Source organism: Ranitomeya imitator, chromosome 1 (assembly GCF_032444005.1).
Source record: "Ranitomeya imitator isolate aRanImi1 chromosome 1, aRanImi1.pri, whole genome shotgun sequence".
In the NCBI taxonomy this organism is placed as follows: Eukaryota; Metazoa; Chordata; class Amphibia; order Anura; family Dendrobatidae; genus Ranitomeya; species Ranitomeya imitator.
Genome location: NC_091282.1, coordinates 943,107,691 through 943,129,416, shown reverse-complemented (window position 1 = coordinate 943,129,416; position 21,726 = coordinate 943,107,691). Strand labels below are relative to the sequence as shown.

Here is a 21,726-nt window from a genome sequence, read left to right as displayed (position 1 = left end):
TTTTATGATACACATTTGAAGCCGAATCTCTGAATGCATGTTTCTAATGAAAGTTTTCTTCTTTTTAATTGAACGTCAATGCGATGAAATATCACTTCATTCCCCTCAAATAATATTAAGCCCTGGGCTAAAATTTTGCCGTTTCATCGCTGAATTATTTACATTTTACTTTCCTTCCTGACTGAAATAGTCAGCTTGATAGATGTATGAATCAATGTGACGCGTCAACTGCAACTTATTTTATGAAAGGTTTCCCAAGGTTTGCTGCAGGAGTCCATCCATGGACTGAATCACTTCAAACCCTGAATATTGGTTACAAGTAATAACTCACATTCATTACATTAAAAGGGATTTTTTTTTAAAGTTGGGTTATTTTATTGGTTAAATGAAATCTGTTAGGTCCCCAAACACTGTGAAACCACCACTATTAGATCATACAACCTTATTCTTGCATTAAAATGTCTTCTGTACTATATAAATGTACCTATTTGTGCAAAATCAACTTATATATGCAAGTTATTCTGGACTAGTCCGGTGGGGTCTTTATATACCAGGACTAGTCCTCCCTCAGTAGTTTCAACCATGGCCCTATGAGCATGATTGAATTTCCATACCACACCCGTGGCCTCTCGTCAGTCCCTAAATTCTAATGCATGCACACGACCTCATAGATGTCTGGGCTTCGGCAGTGAAGCCAGGTGTACTGCCCTCAGCTTCATTACCATACTAAACTTGACCACCATTTGCCTTCAAAACAGCATCAGTTCTTTTAGGCACAATTGTATTCAGTTTTGAAGGAACTTGACAGGGAGAGTGTGCCAGATATCTTGTAGAACTAACCTCAGATCTTCTGATGTAAAATCATCGTTACGTGGCTATAGGGAACTTGAGTCACACCCACAGGAGCATGATTGAAGCTATTAGGGGAAGATTAATTTATGTGAGTAAATGTCCCATCAGATTAATCCAGGGAATCTGTCAACAGAAAGAAGGCTGTTAACCTGCAGATATGTGGTTATTCTGCAGGTTAACAGTGTTATGATGCAGCCCTGCGCCTGGACGTAGCCGAATGCATCGGAGAGAAAATGATCTTTATTCTACCCATCAGTATTGAGAAAAAATGGCGAACTTCGGCACTCAAAAAGTTAATTTATTAGATATAAGGCAGGAAAAAAATATATATCTCAGATCCAAAACAAAATCAGATATAAATAAACTCGGCATTTCGGCACATCATAGCCTTTTTCAAGATTCAGTATTAATAGGTGACAATGATAGAACATGAGAAACGGGTCGCGATATAAAATCAAATGTAGCTAAATTTCTAATCTATAAGTAATAGGTACCTATATATGGTGACAAGCTTGGTGACAGAGTCCTTTTAATGTGTGACATTGTTAGCACTGATTACAGTTTTAGAATATGAAAGGTACACTATATAGTAGCAACCAGTTTTCATTTTTTTTCATACATTATTTAGGATGAATACTAGAGGAATGGCAAAAAAGCTATGAGGGAAAAAATGTTGTGGAATTGATGTATCATGGGGGAACACAAATATTTATTTCAACTGACACTTTTTTTTTTTTTATTTTGTTCTGTCACTAGTTCCCATTATATACAGTGAAATGTTAAAGATTGGGCACCCCTGGTCAAAATTACTGTTATTATGAAAAGCTAAGCAAGCTGAAGATGAAGTGATCTTTAGAAGGTCTAAAGTTAAACATTTTGTTTGTATTTTAGGAAAAAAAAATATTTTCATTTCTTACATTATAAAAATTACAAAATGGAAAATGGGCCAGTGCAAAAGTTTGGTCATCCTTGGAGATTTGTGTCCTCAGATAACTTTGACCGAGGTTTCAGACCTTAATTTGCTTGGGTTATGACTTGTTCACCATCATCGTTAGGAAAGGCCAGGTGCTGCAAATGTCCCAGCTTTATAAAAACCCAGCCTCTAACCTTGTCCAAAGAAACTGCAGCCATAGGTTCTTCTAAGCAGCTGCCTAGCACACTGAAAATGAAAATGGTGGAGGCCCACAAAGCAGGAGACGGCTATAAGAATGTATCAAATCGTTTTCAAGTTGTATCATCCTCAAGTTCGAAATTTAATTAAGAAATGCCATTAATAGGTACAGTGGAGGTCAAGAAAAGGTCTGGAAGACCAAGCAAAATTTTAGTGCGAGCTGCTCGTAGGATTACTAGGGAGGCTAATCAAATTCTTGCTTGACTGCAAAAGACTTTCAGAAAGATTTAGCAGACTCTGGAGGTATTGTACATTGTTCTACTGTTCAGAGACAACTGCACAAATATGGCCTTCATAGAAGAGTCATCAAAAGAAAACTTCTCCTGCATCATCACCATAAAATTCAGAATCAGAAGTATGCAAAAGAATATCTAAACAATCCTGATCTATTTTGGAAACAAGTCCTGTGGACCGATCTTTGGCCACATTGATCAAAGGTATGTGTGGAGGAAAAGAGGCACCGAATTTCAGGAAAAGAAAATCTTCCCAGCCATTAACCAAGGTAGTGGATCAATCATGCTTCGGGGTTTTGTTGCAGCCAATGGCACGGGTAACATTTCACAGGTAAAGGGAAGAATGGATTCCATGATATTTCAACAATTTCTTGATGCAAACAAAACACCATCTGTAAAAAAGCTGAAGTTGAAAAGAGAATAGTTTCTGCAAAAGGATAATGATCCTAAACACTCATCAAAATCAACAATAGACTATCTCAAAAGGCTCAAGCTGATGGTTTCTGATAACGGACAAGTTTCCCTCCGAAAATGCTAAATTATTTTTTTTAAGGGGGAACTCTCTCTCTGCACCTCTATTAAGGTCCGATATTAACTATTAACGCCAAACTCGACTATTAATAATCAGTATCCACTTAGTAATGCCTTAACGTTATCTGTTCCTTATAATATGGGGGAAAATGGGGGTGTGTCTTTTAATGCGGATATAGCTAATCGGCATGCCGCTGCGCTGTGTCTCGGTGGCGGTGCTGTGCTGTGTCCCCGGAGCTGCAGGGGGCGCTGCCGACATTTTGTGAAAGGCCAGAGCCCCCAGCAGTCTTTCCATGGTTTCCTGTGCGGCGGTGGACTCCGGGAATATGGCTGCCGGGAGGCCCACAACGTTGAAAATTCTCTGGGGTCTCAGCTACCGGGCTAGTTGAGACCCCGGACAACATGATTTGGGTCGGTTTTTACCGACCCTAGAGTTGCAATCACTGTTATTCATGGGATAACAGCAACCGAAAAAAAAGGGCTAATTTCCTATTTATTTCTCTCTCCTCAGATATGAGCTAGCACATCAGTGGACAGAGAAATTGGGTCCCCTCGAGCCCTCCCAGTACCTCCAGCACCTCCTGCATCCCCCGGTTAAGTCCCTCGACCCTCAGCATCTTCTTCTGGGAAGAAAAGGGCGGGTGCATGCACAGTGCGCCTGCCGAGATCTGCCGGCCAGCACCCAGCAACAATAAGAAATTTCTCCTATTGGTTAATTTTGATCATGTCACAGTGATCAAAATAGTAAATCATGCCCCCCCTTTATCACCCCCTTAGTTAGGTAAAAATAATGAAACAAAAAAAAAAAAAAAGTATTTCTTTTCATTTTTTGGTTGGGGTTGGGGCTAGGTTTAGGGTTGGGGCTAGGTTTAGGGTTAGAGCTAGGGTTACGTTTGGGGTTAGGGTTGGGGCTAGGATTAGGGTTGGGGTTAGAGCTAGAGCTGTGTTAGGGTTAGAGTTAGAATTGGGGGGTTTCCGCTGTTTAGGTACATCAGGGGGTCTCCATTGATTCCAGCCAATTTTGCATTCAAAATGTCAAACTGTGCTCCCTTGCTTCTGAGCCCTACCATTGATACCGGCCAATTTTGTGTTCAAAAAGTCAAACGGTGCTCCCTCCCTTCTGTGCCCTGCCATTCGCCCAAACAGTAGCTTACCCCCACATACGGTGTATCGGCGTACTCAGGAGAAATTGCACAACAAATTTTGTGTTCCATTTTCTACTGATACCCTTGTGAAACCAAAATAAGTTTGGTTCCAAAGGAATTTTTTGGTGAAAGCAAAATGTAAATTTTTTTCCTTCCACATTGCTTTAGTGCTCGTGAAGCACCTGAAGTGTTAATAAACTTCTTGAATGTGGTTTTGCGCACCTTGAGGGGTGCAGTTTTTAGAATGGTGTCACCTTCGGGTATTTTCTGTTATATTGCCACCTAAACTCACTTCAAATGTGAGGTGGTCCTTAAAAAAAAAATGGTTTTGTAAATTTTTTGGGAAAAATGAGAAGTCGCTGGTCAACTTTTAACCCTTATAACTTCCTAATAAAAAAAGAATTATGTTTCCAAAATAGTGCTGATGTAAAGTAGACATGTGGCAAATGTTATTTATTAACTATTTTGTGCGATATGACTCTCTGATCAAATGGCACAAAAATTGAAAATTTGTAACTTTTCAAAAATTTGGCCAAATTTCCATTTTTTCATACATAAACGCAAGTCATATCGAAGAAATTTTACCACCAACATCAAGTAGAAAATGTCAAGAAAAACAAAAAATTATCTCAGAATCAGTAGGATCTGTTGAAGCCTTCCAGAGCTATAACCTCATAAAGTGACAGTGGTCAGAATTGTAAAAATTGGCTTGCTCATTAAGTACAAAATTGGCTCTGTCACTCAGAGGTTAATGTTAGGCCTTTCAAAGATAATTTAATTTTCAACTCGCTAACTGTTCACAATACCTGTAGTTTTGACCAGGGGATCTCAAACCTTTCCATGCCTGTATACTATATAAAAATCAGCTACTATGACCTTATTCAGTTGTCCCTTGCAACTTGGAAATCCATAGTATGCTTCTCTTTATATAGGTCTTGTGATTAGTTGGGATAGGGACCACCTGAGAATTACATTGAGAATTCAGTTTCCTACACAGAAAATAAAACAATCAACAGAAGTTCCTGTTTGATGCATTTGCATTGAATTTGCCCCTTAAGTTTTCCGCTGCGTTGTCAGAAACTATTATCAAAGATAATGATGATGACTGCACAGTGCTTGTCTGACAATTCTAATGCAGGAGATCACAGTTCAGTCTCTCTGACTGTAAATGTATGATCTATTAGATTATTTACAAGAATATATAGGTAATGTTATCATAGGTATATATAGGTAATGATTACAGTGTTATCTGAGCAGATAGACATGGCACTTCCTCTAGCTGTTCAAGTAATGCAGGGCTGATACAACATGAGGTTTATAGCAGATCATAGAGTAATAGCATGCAGGGTAAAATTTAGGAATCAACATGGACTGAAGAAAAGAAAACTGGGAATTGGAACGCTCGAAAATAAGTACACTGTATAAGGCCGGTTTCACACGTCAGTGGCTCCGGTACGTGAGGTGTCAGTTTCCTCACGTACCGGAGACACTGACTCACGTAGACACATTAAAATCAATGTGTCTCTGCACATGTCAGCGTGTTTTCACAGACCGTGTGCAAAACACGGAGACATGTCAGTGTTCGTGGGAGCGCACGGATTACACGGACCCATTAAAGTCAATGGGTCCGTGTAAAACACGTACCGCACACGGACGCTGTCCGTGTGCAGTCCGTGTGCCGTGCAGGAGACAGCACTACAGTAAGCGCTGTCCCCCCAGCGTGGTGCTGAAGCCGCCATTCATATCTTCTCTCCAGCAGCGTTCGCTGGAGAGAAGATATGAAAAATCCTTTTTTTTTTTTTTCGTGTTTAAAATAAAGATCCCTGTCCCATTCCACCCCCTGTGCGCCCGCCCGCTGTTAATAAAATACTCACCCGGCTCCCTCGCAGCTTCCTCTCAGCGCTAGCTTCTCCTGTATGAGCGGTCACGTGGTGCCGCCGATTACAGTCATGACTGTAATGGGCCACTATATATATATGCACACCACGGACATATGAAACAACAATAACTCATATAAAGTAACAAGAATTTTATTGTTTTTTTAAAGTAACAAGAATTTTATTGGCAAACCACACAAAGAAAATTTAAAACATAATTAGAAACAATGCATATAAACAACTTGGTCCCTCCGTTATTATAAACATATAGTGTTATAGTATACAATCATATGCCTGCAAAACAATGTAAAGGGAAAACCTATCCCCTGGCTCATGAGGTCAAAATGGGGACATACCCAAAACCTGGACACAAATACTGACTGCCCTGAGCCACCAAACTGATGGAAAAGTGCATGCAAAAGAGCGGAAAACAGCAGCTAACTGCACAATAACATAGTGACGTACAAGCGATCACTCATAACGGACGCATGGGGGAAAAACCCCAAACAAGAAACAGGCAGTAAGACAGTGCCCAGTACGATTAGCGGGTTAAATAACTCATAATAGAGCCAAGAGGTGCAGTATTACCCAGAGGAGTAACAGAGGACAAAATCCACATGTGCAGGCACACCGGAACCAAGGCAACGTGACCCCACGCGTATCGCCCTCTGAATAGGGCTTCGTCAGGGGAAGATGTGGTGTGGATACCAAGTCCTGTTAATATAGCAACTAATGATACAGACCTGATGAAGATCAGGTGAGCAGGAGCATGGAGTGGACGGCAATAAGCTGTGTTCACCATTGCACATGCGGCATTTAGAACAGACGTACCTCCCTGCAGAGCAGAGAGAGAGCCTGGCAATAACAGTGCGCAGGCGCAGTGTGGCAAGAGGTGCCAATGAGCATGGAGCGGGCAATAGTAAAATGCAGTACTTGTTGTGCCTGAGGACATAAAGTCAAAGAGAAATGACAAGCTACCGTCATTTGAAGGAGCACAGAAAGACTCAGGATGTGGGCAAGCTTGTGCAGCCTAATCAGGGGTGCATATACAGAATATCAACCCAAAGGGAAAAAAAAAAAAAAATACACACATAGGGCAAAAGAAGTCAAATGACATGAAAAATGTCTAAATCATAAGGGCAAACCCCCCCACTGATGAAAATATATGGGGGGAAAAGGCAAGATAGTGTGAATAGGAAACCGGGAAAAAGGGACAAATTGTCAATCCCTAACCCATGTATACACCAACACATAAAGCCAGATTTATCATTCATAAACATACAAGCCACATTCAGCCCCCGGGGGTATTAAACACATACCGCATGTATAATTCACATATACGCATCATAAAATATTTTTTTAATAGAGACCCAAATGCGTGCATATATCAAAATAGTTTTATTAAACAGCACAACATCCGGAATAGATAACAATCAGGTTTTACTTAATAAAATATCATATAATATATATTTGCACATGACCCGTAATACGGCCTATAAATATGCTTTTCCTTCTTTCCTTCCTCCTTTTTCCTCCTCCTTCTACTATTTCTTCTTTGCACATCCCCTTTTAGAACCTACAAGGTCAAACAGTAGTCAAATAGACGCCCATTGATGAAAACATTCCCAAAATGGGAAGAGTTGAATCCCGTGTCCGAGTCCTGCCCCAAAGTAGCATTGTTGAAAGAAAAATATATGCCAAGAAACGTACAAGCAAAATGGTTTAGAGTAGGGCGCCCACTACACCAACTAACCATGATCATCAAGCAAGAGAGAAAAACCCCATGAGCCAGGTGTGGAGGCAGTAATGCGCGATATGCAAGAATAGAACAATACGACAGTAATCTGTCCGGTCTTTTTTTTTTTTTTTTTTTTCTGGTTGTACATTGGCCACTTTTTGCACCCCGGCTGACACCTATTTTATACAATTTATTAGTTGTGCGCTTGGTGTTTTTTGGTTTCTCATGACTGTAATGGGCGGCACCACGTGACCGCTCATACTGGAGAAGGGGCATCGCGGAGAGGACGCTTCGAGGGAGCCGGGTGAGTATTTTAGTAACAGCGTTTTCTAAGCGTTTTTATAGCGGAAAAATCCTGAACGTGTGAACACAGCCTAAAAGAGATCTGTCAGGAGAGCTTCACTTTAACTCTTTCCGGTTTTTGGATCTCCATGTGTAGGCCAAAGGAAAGGGCCACCATAAAGAGTAACTTACCCTTCCAGTAGCTTTACATGATAACGTATTAATTGAATAGGCTTATGTAATTCTGCAGTCAGTGAATTGAAAAGTGGAGGTAAAATGAAGCTGTCCCCAGCAATCGCTATATCTGGAGGTAGCTCACTGCACTATTGTCAGCAGGGATTTTCCATATGAGATCATGGTCTTATGGAATCTTTTACATGAGCTGTGAGGGACCTATATGAGGGTGTTCTCATACCCAGTTATTACATTGCAAAGCTTACACTTCAAGTCTAATTTGTTATATACGGTACTTGTCTATTTCAGAAATTGGATTAATTCTCGTTGTTTTGCTTTTCTCAGTTAGATCGCTTTAAAGAACCCCCTGCATATGGGCCCATGTGTGATATTTTGTGGTCAGACCCCCTGGAAGACTTTGGTAATGAGAAAAGCCAAGAACATTTCACTCACAACACAGTCAGGGGGTGCTCTTATTTTTACAGGTAAGTAGGTTATAATGTAACTGACACTGATGAGTCTGTCACTCTGTATTCTCTCTTCGGTTTGTGCTCCCAATTCTCATTTTGATTCCAGATGTTTGGAAGGTCCTTTTTGGGTAATACTTGGGCTTTGTTTTCATATTCCTGGTGAAGTTGAGCGACGTCTCTGTGCCGCACCTTAGTTACATAAATGTTACGCAGCCAGTACAGCATGGAGCTGCCTAAATAATAAATCTTCCCCTGATGGTTTCTGGGCATTTTGTGACAAGATCTGTCTGTGTTTAATAACAGAGAGATTGTAAAAATTGATATATATAGTGCTGATCTTACTGTTTCCACTTCAGGGGAACCAGAGACTACTGAATTCTTGTGTTTGCTGTGAGAACAATCAATATTGAGTAATAAGTTAAAAACAAATTTTGTAGCCCAAGTCACACATGAACAAGACTGAAAAGAACTTCTTTACAATGGTCAAACAAAAAATAATGAATTGACTCCAAGTTTCTCATTAATGACCTGTTGTCTATCCATACTGCTTTAGTAAATAGGAGATAGATGGGTGGACATACCATTGGTTAAACCCCTGCAGCCGCCCAGGGACCCAAGAGGTACAGGGGCCCTGAGATGGCTCCCAACCAAATGATCAGCCAAAGCATTGTTTATCTGACTGCTAATCTGTAAGGCCATCTTATCCCCTTCCCAACATATTTCGTAGAGTAAAGGTACCGTCACACTGAACGATATCGCTAGCGATCTGTGATGTTGCAGCATCCTGGCTAGCGATATCGTTGAGTTTGATAGGCAGCAGCGATCTGGATCCTGCTGTGCCATCGTTGGTCGGAGCAGAAAATCCAGAACTTTATTTCGTCGCTGGTCCTCCTGCAGACATCGCTGAATCGGCGTGTGTGACGCCGATTCAGCGATGTCTTCACTGGTAACCAGGGTAAACATCGGGTTACTAAGCGCAGGGCCTCACTTAGTAACCCGATGTTTACCCTGGTTACCAGCATAAACGTAAAAAAAAACAAACACTACATACTTACCTTCCGCTGTCTGTCCCCGGCGCTGTGCTTCTCTGCACTGTGAGCGCCGGCCAGCCGGAAAGCAGAGCACAGCGGTGACGTCACCACTGTGCTTTCCGGCTGGTGCTCACAGTCAGTGCAGAGAAGCACAGCGCCGGAGGACAGACACAGGAAGGTAAGTATGTAGTGTTTTTTTTTTTTTACGTTTACGCTGGTAACCAGGGTAAACATCGGGTTACTAAGCGCGGCCCTGCGCTTAGTAACTTGATGTTTACCCTGGTTACCAGGGGACCGGCATCGTTGGTCGCTGGAGAGCTGTCTGTGTGACAGCTCTCCAGCGACCAAACAGCGACGCTGCAGCGATCGGGATCGTTGTCTGGATCGCTGCAGCGTCGCTTAATGTGACGGTACCTTTAGCCTATTCAGCCATTATCTTTCTCTAACATCTATCCATGGCTATTAACCTGCTAAACGCCACTGTCAATGTCTAAGGCTGGAGTCACACTCAGCGTAAGACAATACGGTCCGTATATTACGGCCGTAATACGCTGAAAAGTCCCTAAAATAGTGGTCCGTAGCTCCTCCGTAGGCAGGGTGTATCAGCGTATTTTGCGCATGGCATCCTCCGTATGTAATCCGTATGGCATCCGTACTGCGTGTTTTTCTCGCAGGCTTGCAAAACCAACATACGGCTATACAAGGGATCCATGTGTTAAAAAATATATATATATATATATATATATATATATATATATACACTGTCTCTCTCTCTCTCTCTCTCTCTCTCTCTCTCTCTCTCTCTATATATGTCATTAGACACATATATGTATGTATATTATTACTTCATACAGCGCTAGATAGCTTTAAAGCCGGTAATTCAATTACCGGCTTTTGCTATCTCCTTCCTAAACCCGACATGATTTGTGACATGGTTTATATACGGTAAACCATGTCATATCACCCTTTTTTTTTTTGCATATTCCACACTACTAATGTTAGTAGTGTGTATATGCAAAATTTGGCCGTTCTATCTACTAAATTAAAGGGTTAAATGGTGGAAAAAATTGGCGTGGGCTCCCGCGCAATTTTCTCCGCCAGAGTAGTAAAGCCAGTGACTGGGGGCAGATATTAATAGCCTAGAGAGGGTCCACGGTTATTGGCCCCCCCCTGGCTAAAAATATCTGCCCCCAGCCACCCCAGAAAAGGCACATCTGGAAGATGCGCCTATTCTGGCACTTGGCCACTCTCTTCCCATTCCCGTGTAGCGGTGGGATATGGGGTAATGAAGGGTTAATGCCACCTTGCTATTGTAAGGTGACATTAAGCCAAATTAATAATGGAGAGGCGTCAATTATGACACCTATCCATTATTAATCCAATAGTAGTAAAGGGTTAAAAAAACACAAACACATTATTAAAAATTATTTTAATGAAATAAACACAAAGGTTGTTGTAATATTTTATTCAACGACCAATCCAGTCACTGAAGACTCTCGTTCTGTAACAAAAAAAAAAAATAAACCAACAATATCCATACCTTCCGAAGATCTGTATTGTCCAACGATGTAAATCCATCTGAAGGGGTTAAAATATTTTGCAGCCACGAGCTTTGCTAATGCAACGTTGTTCGTGGCTGCAAAACCCCGGGGCATGAAGGTAATGTAGGTCAATGACCTATATTTACCTTCATTTGCGGTGAGGCGCCCTCTGCTGGTTGTCCCTAGATCGTGGGAACTTTCCTAGAAAGCTCCCAGGCTCGAGTTCATAAGAGGCGCCGTCTGCTGGTTGTCCTCATATGAACTCGAGCCTGGGAGCTTTCTAGGAAAGTTCCCACGATCTAGGGACAACCAGCAGAGGGCGCCTCACCGCAAATGAAGGTAAATATAGGTCATTGACCTACTTTACCTTCATTCTCCGGGGTTTTGCAGCCACGAACAACGTTGCATTAGCAAAGCTCGTGGCTGCAAAATATTTTAACCGCTTCAGATGGATTTACATCGTTGGACATTACAGATCTTCGGAAGGTATGGATATTGTTGGTTTGTTTATTTTTTTTTTTGTTACAGAACGAGGGTCTTCAGTGACTGGATTGGGCGTTGAATTAAATATTACAACAACCTTTGTGTTTATTTCATTAAAATAATTTTTAATAATGCGTTTGTGTTTTTTTAACCCTTTACTACTATTGGATTAATAATGGATAGGTGTCATAATTGAAGCCTCTCCATTATTAATTTGGCTTAATGTCACCTTACAATAGCAAGGTGGCATTAACCCTTCATTACCCCATATCCCACCGCTACACGGGAATGGGAAGAGAGTGGCCAAGTGCCAGAATAGGCGCATCTTCCAGATGTGCCTTTTCTGGGGTGGCTGGGGGCAGGTGTTTTTAGCCAGGGGGGGGGCAATAACCATGGACCCTCTCCAGGCTATTAATATCTGCCCTCAGTCACTGGCTTTACCACTCTGACAGAGAAAATTGCGCGGGAGCCCACGCCAATTTTTTCCGCCATTTAACCCTTTAATTTAGTAGATAGAACGGCCAAATTTTGCATATACACACTACTAACATTAGTAGTGTGGAATATGCAAAAAAAATGGGGATATGACATGATTTACTGTATGTAAACTGTCACATATCATGTCGGGTTTAGGAAGGAGATAGCAAAAGCCGGTAATTGAATTACCGGCTTTAAAGCTATCCAGCGCTGTATGAAGTAATAATATATATATATACATATATGTGTCACAATGACATATATATATATATATACCGTATATACTCGAGTATAAGCCGACCCGGGTATAAGCCGACCCCCCTAATTTTGCCACAAAAAACTGGGAAAACTTATTGACTCGAGTATAAGCCTAGGGTAGAAAATGCAGCATTTACCGGTGAATTTCAAAAATAAAAATAGATGCTCCATACCGTTCATTATTGCCCCATAGATGCTCCATATACAACTGTGCTATATAGAATGCTCTGCACCGTTGATTATGGCCCCATAGATGCTCCTTATAATGCTGTGCCCCATATATGCTCTGCACCTTTATGGCCCCATAGGTGCTCCTTATAATGCTGTGCCCCATTTATGCTCTGCACCTTTATGGCCCCATAGGTGCTCCTTATAATGCTGTGCCCCGTATATGCTCTGCACCTTTATGGCCCCATAGGTGCTCCTTATAATGCTGTGCCCCATATATGCTCTGCACCTTTATGGCCCCATAGGTGCTCCTTATAATGCTGTGCCCCTTATATGCTCTGCACCTTTATGGCCCCATAGGTGCTCCTTATAATGCTGTGCCCCATATATGCTCTGCACCTTTATGGCCCCATAGGTGCTCCTTATAATGCTGTGCCCCTTATATGCTCTGCACCTTTGTGGCCCCATAGGTGCTCCTTATAATGCTGTGCCCCATATATGCTCTGCACCTTTGTGGCCCCATAGGTGCTCCTTATAATGCTGTGCCCCATATATGCTCTGCACCTTTATGGCCCCATAGGTGCTCCTTATAATGCTGTGCCCCATATATGCTCTGCACCTTTATGGCCCCATAGGTGCTCCTTATAATGCTGTGCCCCTTATATGCTCTGCACCTTTATGGCCCCATAGGTGCTCCTTAGAATGCTGCTGGTGCTGCCATAAAAAAAAAAAAAATCACATACTCACCTCTCTTCTCAGGACGCCGGCGCTTTCAATAATTACCTGCTCCTCTGCGGCTCCGTCTCCAGCACTGACGCTCAGCAGAGGGCGCGCACTGACTACGTCACAGCGCCCTCTAACCTGAGCGTCACTGCTAGAGGACGCTGCAGACGGAGCCGGAGCGAGGAGCAGGTAATTATAGCGCTGCGCTCCCCTTACCTGCTGCGGCGCGGTCCCTGCAGTCCCTGGCTTCTCCGGCGCTGCAGCTTCTTCCTGTAATTGAGCGGTCACATGGCACCGATCATTTACAGCAATGAATATGCGGCTCCTCCCCTATGGGGGTGGAGCTGCCTATTCATTTCTGTAATGAGCGGTGCCATGTGACCACTCAGTGCAGGAAGAATCTGCAGCGCCGGAGAAGCCAGGGACTGCAGGGACCGCGCTGGGAGCAGGTAAGTATGATTACACGGCCCCCGCTCCCCCTCACCTGCTGACACCCGGGTATATGACTCGAGTATAAGCCGAGAGGGGGACTTTCAGCCCAAAAAAATGGGCTGAAAATCTCGGCTTATACTCGAGTATATACGGTGTATATATATATATATATGTGTCCACATTTATTCTACCTATTCTATTGTAAGCTGTCAGTGTGATTTTACTGTACACCGCACTGAATTGCCGGCTTTTCTCTCTAACACCGCTGCGTATTTCTCGCAAGTTACACTGCTGGTCCGTGTGTGATCCGTATTTTTCTGGCTTCCATAGACTTTCATAGGCATATTTTTGCGCAGTACAGTGACAAACGCAGCATGCTGCGATTTTCTACGGCCGTAGAAGCCAGTATAATACGGATCAGTAAAATACGGCAGATAGGAGCAGGGACATAGAGAATAATTGTGCCATTTGTTTGGCGAGTTTTACGGACGTATTTTCTGCGCTCTTACGTCCGTAAAACTCGCTAGTGTGACTCCAGCCTAACAGCGGCATTTAACATTAGCTGCCAGGGAGTGTCATTGTATGCTAACGAGTTGCTATGACAGTCGAGCTGAAGACCCTCGTGCCTGTCATTATGGTACGCCTGTGGAAACCAAGCTGTAGCTGGCATTCATTGGACACAATGATTAAAGCTATACACAAGAATGCGTCAATTTCCTATAGTACAAGCGATCGAGACAAACGAAGGAGACCGCTCTATCTCCGAAATGCGTAAGGGAAGTACGGCCCTATGAGGTCTCCGTACATGAGAAGCAGTGTGATGTCACACGCCGTCTGCTCCCTCCCACGGTCCTGCAGAGCTACAGGTGAGCCACCGGCTGGGACTCCCTGGATGCTTTTACCGCGATCCACACCTGAAGGGTTCAGCCTACTCATCTAGCACAGGACCATCACGTGTGCAGTGAGTTGTATCACGGACAATTGTTTCTACTTACGTGTGCTATTATTGTAAGTGTGCCCTTTACAAGTATATATGTGTGCTTACCAGACTGAGACCTATTATAATTCTTACCCTAAGAGGGGCGGCCATAGCACCTTAGTACCTGGCACTCATGCTGTGCAGTTGTGTACACCAGACAGGTTATGATCTTTTTTATGCAAATTGTCTCTTCAGAGAGGAAGAGGACTAGAACTCTAGTGCCACCTATTGGAAGTAGCAATCCTAACAGTCAATATCGACTCTTTAACGAGCCTTGTCACATGACTTGGGATAAGAGCCAAACCAGAATCTCCATTTGCAGACACTGTGTTTCGGGGTACTGCCCCTCGTCAGTGCAAAGTGGAGCTGGATGATCTTTTTTTTTGAAAGTTTTTTATTCTCACAGCCCTAATAGACTCCTATATAACCTTTTTGGTCTCGCTGCTTTTTAATTTTATTTTGAAGCCCATGTTGGGCTCTTTGATTGTATTTATCCCGTACGCTGCCTGTTGGTGGTATACTGAAATAATGCTCACAATTGAATAGCAATTGATCACTTTTCTGTAGTATTTTTCAACCATCAATTGCTTGTTTTTTCAGTGTCCTTTCTCAAGCAGTTTTGTTAATATTAGCTTGCATCCATTTAGCACAGCGGCACATATATTTTTCCTTTTTCTGTTGCATGATATATTTACACTACCAGGGGTTTTTGCTGACGCTTGCTGCTTTAACTATTATCTCCTGAAGTGGGAGTAAGCGCGGGTGTTATCATACTCTTCAGATTATAAAGGTTCAAATCACCCCCCTATTGCCCCATTAAAAATAAAGCAATTTTGTAAAAAAAATAATTCTACATATTTGGTATTGCTGCATTCATAAAAGTCTGATCTATCAAAATATAAAATCAATTAATCCAATCTGTAAATGGCATAACAAGAAATAATGATAAGCCCAGAATTTTGTTGTTTTGGCTGCCGCAACGCTGCAAAGGAATGCAAATGAGAGATGATCAAAACATCACATCTACCCTAAAATGATATCGGTAGAAATGTCAGCTCAGGGCACAAAAAATGATCCTTAACACAGCCCCTATGACAAAAATTGAAAACACACACACACACATACACAAATGTTCTTACAAATTTCCAAATTTTTGTCCACCAGTTAAAGGGAAGCTGTCAGCAGGATTGTGCTCAGTAACCTACACACATTGTCAGGTTGGAGCTGTTACATTGATTAAAATGATACCTTGGTTGATGAAATCCATGGTTGTGGTTTAATCTTTATTTTCAGGGTTGAGTTAATGAGATTCTTGTGCATCAGAGCGGCCTGTGAGGGTCTTCGTGTGGTGCTCTGCTTACATATGCATCTATATGGCTTATGACAGGTTATGGATCCCTCACTGACCTGCTCCCTATTTTACCTAATGAATATAACATGTGTTGGAAAAACCATGCCTGAGCTGCAGCATGATCGTATGTATAATGTGCATTAAATTGTTTTATTTTGCCATATACATTCATTCTGAATGAAAAAAATCTTTCTCAAAATAGCGTCAGCCATGCCTGCTCAGTAGCATCTATCAGCAATCCAATAGATGCTACTGCGCAGGCACCGGCAGCGCCATTTTGCTAGAAGAAAAAAAATTGTCTCTATTAAGATGGCGCCGGCAGCACATGCTCGGTATCGTGTAACATAGAGGGCAGGTCATTGAGGGATGAGTGACCTGTCAGAAGCCATCAGTATGAATACCTAAGCAGAGCACCACATGAAGATCCCCCACAGGCCACCCCAGAGCACGAGCATCTCATTAAATCAGAACTGAAAATAAAGATTAAACAACAACCACAAGACGGATTTCATCAACCGAGGTATCATTGTAATCCGTATAAAGGCGCCGACCTGACACTGTCTGAAGGATACTGTGCACAATCCTGCTGACAGGTTCCCTTTAAAATAAATTTAAAAAAAATTATACATGTTTGGTATCTTTGGCATTTGCGTATTGCTACTGACCTGGAGAATTGTATTGCCAGGTAAGCTTTACCGAATAGTAAACATGCTAAATAAATAAACCCCAAAACTATTGTGGATTTGCACGGTTTTTGCAGTTTTGACGCTTTGGGATTTTTTTTCCTGCTTTCTAGTGCATTACATGACGAAGGGTACAGTTCAAAAGTACAGTTTGACTTGCAAAAAATAAACCCTCATATGCGATGTGGAAGGAAAAATAAAAATAAGCTATTAATCTTGGAAGAAGGAAAAAAATGGAAATTGGCCACAGCGTGAAGGGTTTAAAGAGGTTGTTCACTACTTTATCATTGATAACCTATCCTTAGCATAGATCATCAATGTCTTATCGGTTAAGGTCTGGCACACCACAGATCACCTGTTGTCGGCGGCGGCCGTCCGCCGAAACTGCTCATTTGTGGAGCTGCTCTGTCTTTTGATAATGGCCGCGGTCAGGTACTGCACATCCGCCTTCTATTGATTTGAATAGGAGGCAGATGTGTAATACCCAGTCGACACCAAGACCAGCTGATCGGCAGAGGTGCCGGGTGTTGGACCTCGTCCGATCAGACATTGATGACCTATCCTAAGGATAAGTCATCAATGCTAAAGTAATGGACAACCTCTTGAAGGAGCAGCGACATCATTTCGGTGCAGCTCCTTCAGGTTTCTGTTACAGCAATACTTCAAGCTACCTTCAAATATAGGAAAGTGGATAAAGCCCTATTCACATGAATGGAATTGTACTGTAGTTATCCTGCAGAGCAGCCCGCTTGGTGCTTTGTTTTGCAAGGAATTACCTAAACGGACCTGTACTTTTTATGACTAGAAGGAGTGCCACAGGATACCCACAAATCATAATGTTATGGCACAGCCAGGTGATAGGGCTTCTTTTTTTCATGAGTAAACCCTTCTAATGCTGACCCTAAAAATCTGCCAAAGCATTGTCTTTCCACCGGGCACTGTCCCAAGAAATACTATATTTACCATTTCCAGGCATGAGCTCGAGAGGGACAGTAAAACTCCAGTATTATTTATTAGATTCCGTGATTGCTGCATAATTAACTTTTATGGGATAGTTTATCATTGTCACTGCTGGAGAATATATATATCATTATTTTTTTTCCTCAAATTTCTCTCGAGAGAAAATCCTGAGGCACTTTACCTATTTGTCTTTTGCAGGATTTGACAGTTTATTCTTTTATATACTAGCCAGAATTAGTTTATTATTCCGAATCAGCTATAACATGAACAGTCACTTGTGGTTAAATCCTTCATTTTTGGACAAGGTATTTAGTCTTCCTCAAGGTATGGCTCACAGGATGTAGGATGGATCGGTCCTTGGATTGTTCCTCATAAGCGAAGTGTGGATTGATAAGAAGAAGAGTGACACATCGGGACCGATGCACATGCTGTGCTGTGAAAAACAACTTCCAGAAGTGATTTTCTTACATTGTATGTCAGGATGAGGCCGAGAATATTTCCATGGGGAAGACAGTTGTTGCCAGACACCTCTGGAGGTACTTACCGTATTTTCCCTTAAAATAGGATTGGCCCTTGAAATGCCAACATGCAGAGTCTTCTCCTCCCTACATGATCGTGGGAGAATTAGAGTCTTTCATATAGCTTGTCTCGTCAAAATTGGCTGATTTGGCGGACTGTAATCTAATGTGTATGAGGGGCTCCTAGTTCCACAGCAAAACATCTGACGTGTCTACAGCATGCCAAGTAACATGATTCCTGTGTCATTTTCCATTTGGCTTCAAATGTCCTTCTGTAAACTTCATTTCCAGCCTCAGGGACCATAGAGTCTAATATCCTAACAGAGCTAAAGGTGTCCATTCACAGTAAACTAAAGTTGATACAAAAATAAAAAAAAGACTATATCAACCATAACGAACCTTCCTTTGGGTGAAATTTTAACAATGAACAATCACTGATCAACTGATGACGCACACTAAGGCTGTGTGCACACAGTGCGTTTTTTATGTGTTTTCGCTGCATTTTTTCCACGCGGAAATGGGCCAAAAACGCTATGGAATCCTTATGCAAGCTAATTCAACGACAATCCTGAACTGTTGTGCACATGATCAGTAAATTTCCTTAAGTATTTGCAGTGCTTTTTTTCTGCAGCATGTCAATTCTTTGTGCGTTTCTGCAGCGTTTTTCACCCATTGATTTCAATTGACTCAGTCAAATCCGCAGCAAAAACGCGTAGTGAAAAAAAAAATCAAAATGCCAGAATTGTTGATCGCTGCAACATTGCAATAAAATGCAATAACAAATGATCAAAAGATCATATACACACCAAAATGGTATCAATAAAAATGTCAGATCGGCATGCAAAAAATAAGCCCTCACCCGGCTCCAGATCCCAAAAAATAGAGATGGTACTGGTCTCGGAAAATTGCAACATTTTTTTTTTTTTTTACAAATTTTAGATTTTTTTTCACCACTTAAACGAAAAAGAACCTAGACATGTTTGGTGTCTGTGAGCTCTTAATGACGTGGAGAATTATATTGGCAGGTCAGTTTTAGCATTTACTGAACATGATAAAAAAAAAATGCAAAAAACAATTGCGGAATTGCACAATTTTTGCTATTTCACGCATTTGGATTTTTTCCCCATTTTCAAGTACATGATAGGGTAAAATCAATGGTGCCATTCAAAAGTGCAACTTGTCCTGCAAAAAACAAGCCCTCACATGGCCATATTGACAGAAAAATAGAGAAGTTATGGTCGTGGGAAGAAGGGGAGCAAAAAATGGAAATGCAAAAACAAAAATACTCCTGGTCCTTAAGAGGTTAATTGGTAAAACCAGGCTAAATGAGAGAGAGAGAGAGAGAGAAAAAAAAAACCCACTGACTTTGCATTGGGTTTCGTGTTTCGGTCGATCCCCGACTTTTTGCGATAATCGGCCGATTCCACTTGACTCGACTTTTGAGTTTGCATCTCGGCTTTGGGAAAATGGCCGCCGCGATCTCTAATGCGCACGCGCGGCATCCCGCGGCCATTTTCCTGAAGCCCCGTGCAGCAGAGCACTCGATCTGCGCACGCGCGGCCCCAGGAAGATGGCCGCCCCCACTGATGCAAGGGATTACAGCGCAGATCGCGCGCTGTGTCTTCACCACTACACCACTACGCCACCAACGTAAAGCTGAGGAAGAACCACCGATGTCACCACACCCTCCCGACCTGACCAGCCTGATTGACAGGCGAAAACGGCGACTTTGGTAAGTTATTTCTCAGCATACATAGGGAATCGGGGTACACTACATACACTATAGGAACACACAGCGCAGGCCCTATTTAACAGTATTTATAGCTCAATCTCAAAAAACGGGGTGACAGGTTCCCTTTAACATTAGAGGCTAGATTTTGGGGGGCATGGTTAAATATTCTTGTGTCTCTTTAAGTATAAGCATGAGCTGTATACATTAAACAGGACTTTTCTCCATATTTTTCATGTTGAACTAGACACACCATGTAATAGTGGCTGGAGAGGGGAATGAAAACGTTTTTATTTAGCCTCTCCAGTTAATATTTACACACGTCTATGCTGTGTAATATGTATTCAATGCTTAATTAGGCTGCACAATCCAGCTGGCAGGACTTGTGGACTCTGGTTATGTGACCCTGATGACATCATCACAGGTTCTTCTGCACTTCTATGTGGCTGCTTGCTTATGATTGGCCAACGTCCTACATAAGACATTAGTACATGCTTTCAGTGAAAACTATCTAATTACTCCAACTTGGGCTTTACTAAAGTGAACTCATTAGGTGCCAAATATTTGATTGTGAATATCTCTTCCACGGAGAGGCAAAATTAAAAAAAAAAAAAAAAAAAAAGTGTTTTTTTTTTCACTCTCCCGCCATTATTACATTGTGTGTCCAGTTCAGCATGAAAAATTTTGTGAAAGGTGATTTTAAATAGAGTTTGGAGATGCAACCATGTGATCAAAGATGGCTCCCACTACAGCTTTGGTTTCTAACATCAGAATACTAGGACCAATGTTTACCGTAATGTATAGGAGCATTATCTTTATTTTTGTTATCCCAAAAGTCCTCAATCTGAAATCCTCCATTAAGCTTAATATTTATTGCCTTTTTATTTCTGTGCAATGTATTAATTACATGCAAGGGTAAGCAAAAGCTGCTCTATTGGTTGAGATTTGATCTTTGAGACTATGTTCAAGTCTCGTAAACAACGAATAGAGAGGCAGCATGAACATACAACTGCTAACATTCTGCCAATTGATTGGGACTTTACAAGTCAAACCCCAATCGATCAATTGGTTATAATCGTCAAGTATGTACCTACTCTTGGGGTTGGATCCTCTAAGCCTCAGGTCCGGGTGGGCATACGAACACCATGCTTTAATGCAACAAGCAGGAAGGCACATGAGAAGCGAAGACTAAGCATGCTCAAGAATCTCAGGAGCAATGGGCCAGATCAAGTGGAACACAGCAGGGAAGAAGCAAGTAAAATCAGAAAAAAGCACAGATGGTGAAGCACACCAGAAAATAGGACTAGAGTCTTAATCCCAAGACACCAGTGTTTGGGCTTCAATAGGTCTAGGGAGATGATGTCGTAGATCCACTCCAGGCAACAATCAAAACTCAATGTGGAGCACAGCAGAGGTCAGCAGACCCAGGGGAAGGAAACTGAGCCCGAGACAGGTGTGTAACACCCACATACACCTTATAGCTTTCCTTCTTGGCACACTTCCAGATGCCATTTTAATTTGAAGCCAGATATACTAAAACACTTTGTAGGCCAGAAGCTGTCGTGCCAAATGTTCAAAGTGAAGTACAGCATTGCAGTATACTCTGCTATCATTATGGCTTTAGAAAAATCTTCTTCAATCAATAACTTTTTTCTCTTCTAAAATATCCTAAATACTTATCAATAAATGTAATTGTACTAGTACAATGTTACTGGAGTCTGGTTCTCAATAATTGTTTAATGTTGAAGGTGGAAAACTTATATGCAGTTCAACATTAAGTGCCCCTAGCAGTTCACATAACGGGTGATATGTTATAGTGATAATTATGTATGTATAATGAGGGCCATGCATAATAGAGACACAGACAACCCATTTAATTTTGCCTCCTTGATCCGTAAATGTTTTCAGATATACTTTAGA

The 21,726-nt window shown here is 41.9% G+C and overlaps 1 protein-coding gene across 2 annotated transcripts in view; it reads left to right on the top strand.

Moving 5' to 3' along the window:
• The window catches only part of PPP3CA (protein phosphatase 3 catalytic subunit alpha), a 413,429-nt gene that overhangs the window by 295,826 nt on the left and 95,877 nt on the right, over nucleotides 1-21,726 (top strand). For both annotated transcript variants that reach the window (XM_069743640.1, XM_069743639.1), the window contains exon 6: nucleotides 8,349-8,488. In XM_069743640.1, the coding sequence (XP_069599741.1) occupies nucleotides 8,349-8,488 (140 nt within the window). The remainder of the gene's footprint in view (nucleotides 1-8,348; nucleotides 8,489-21,726) is intronic.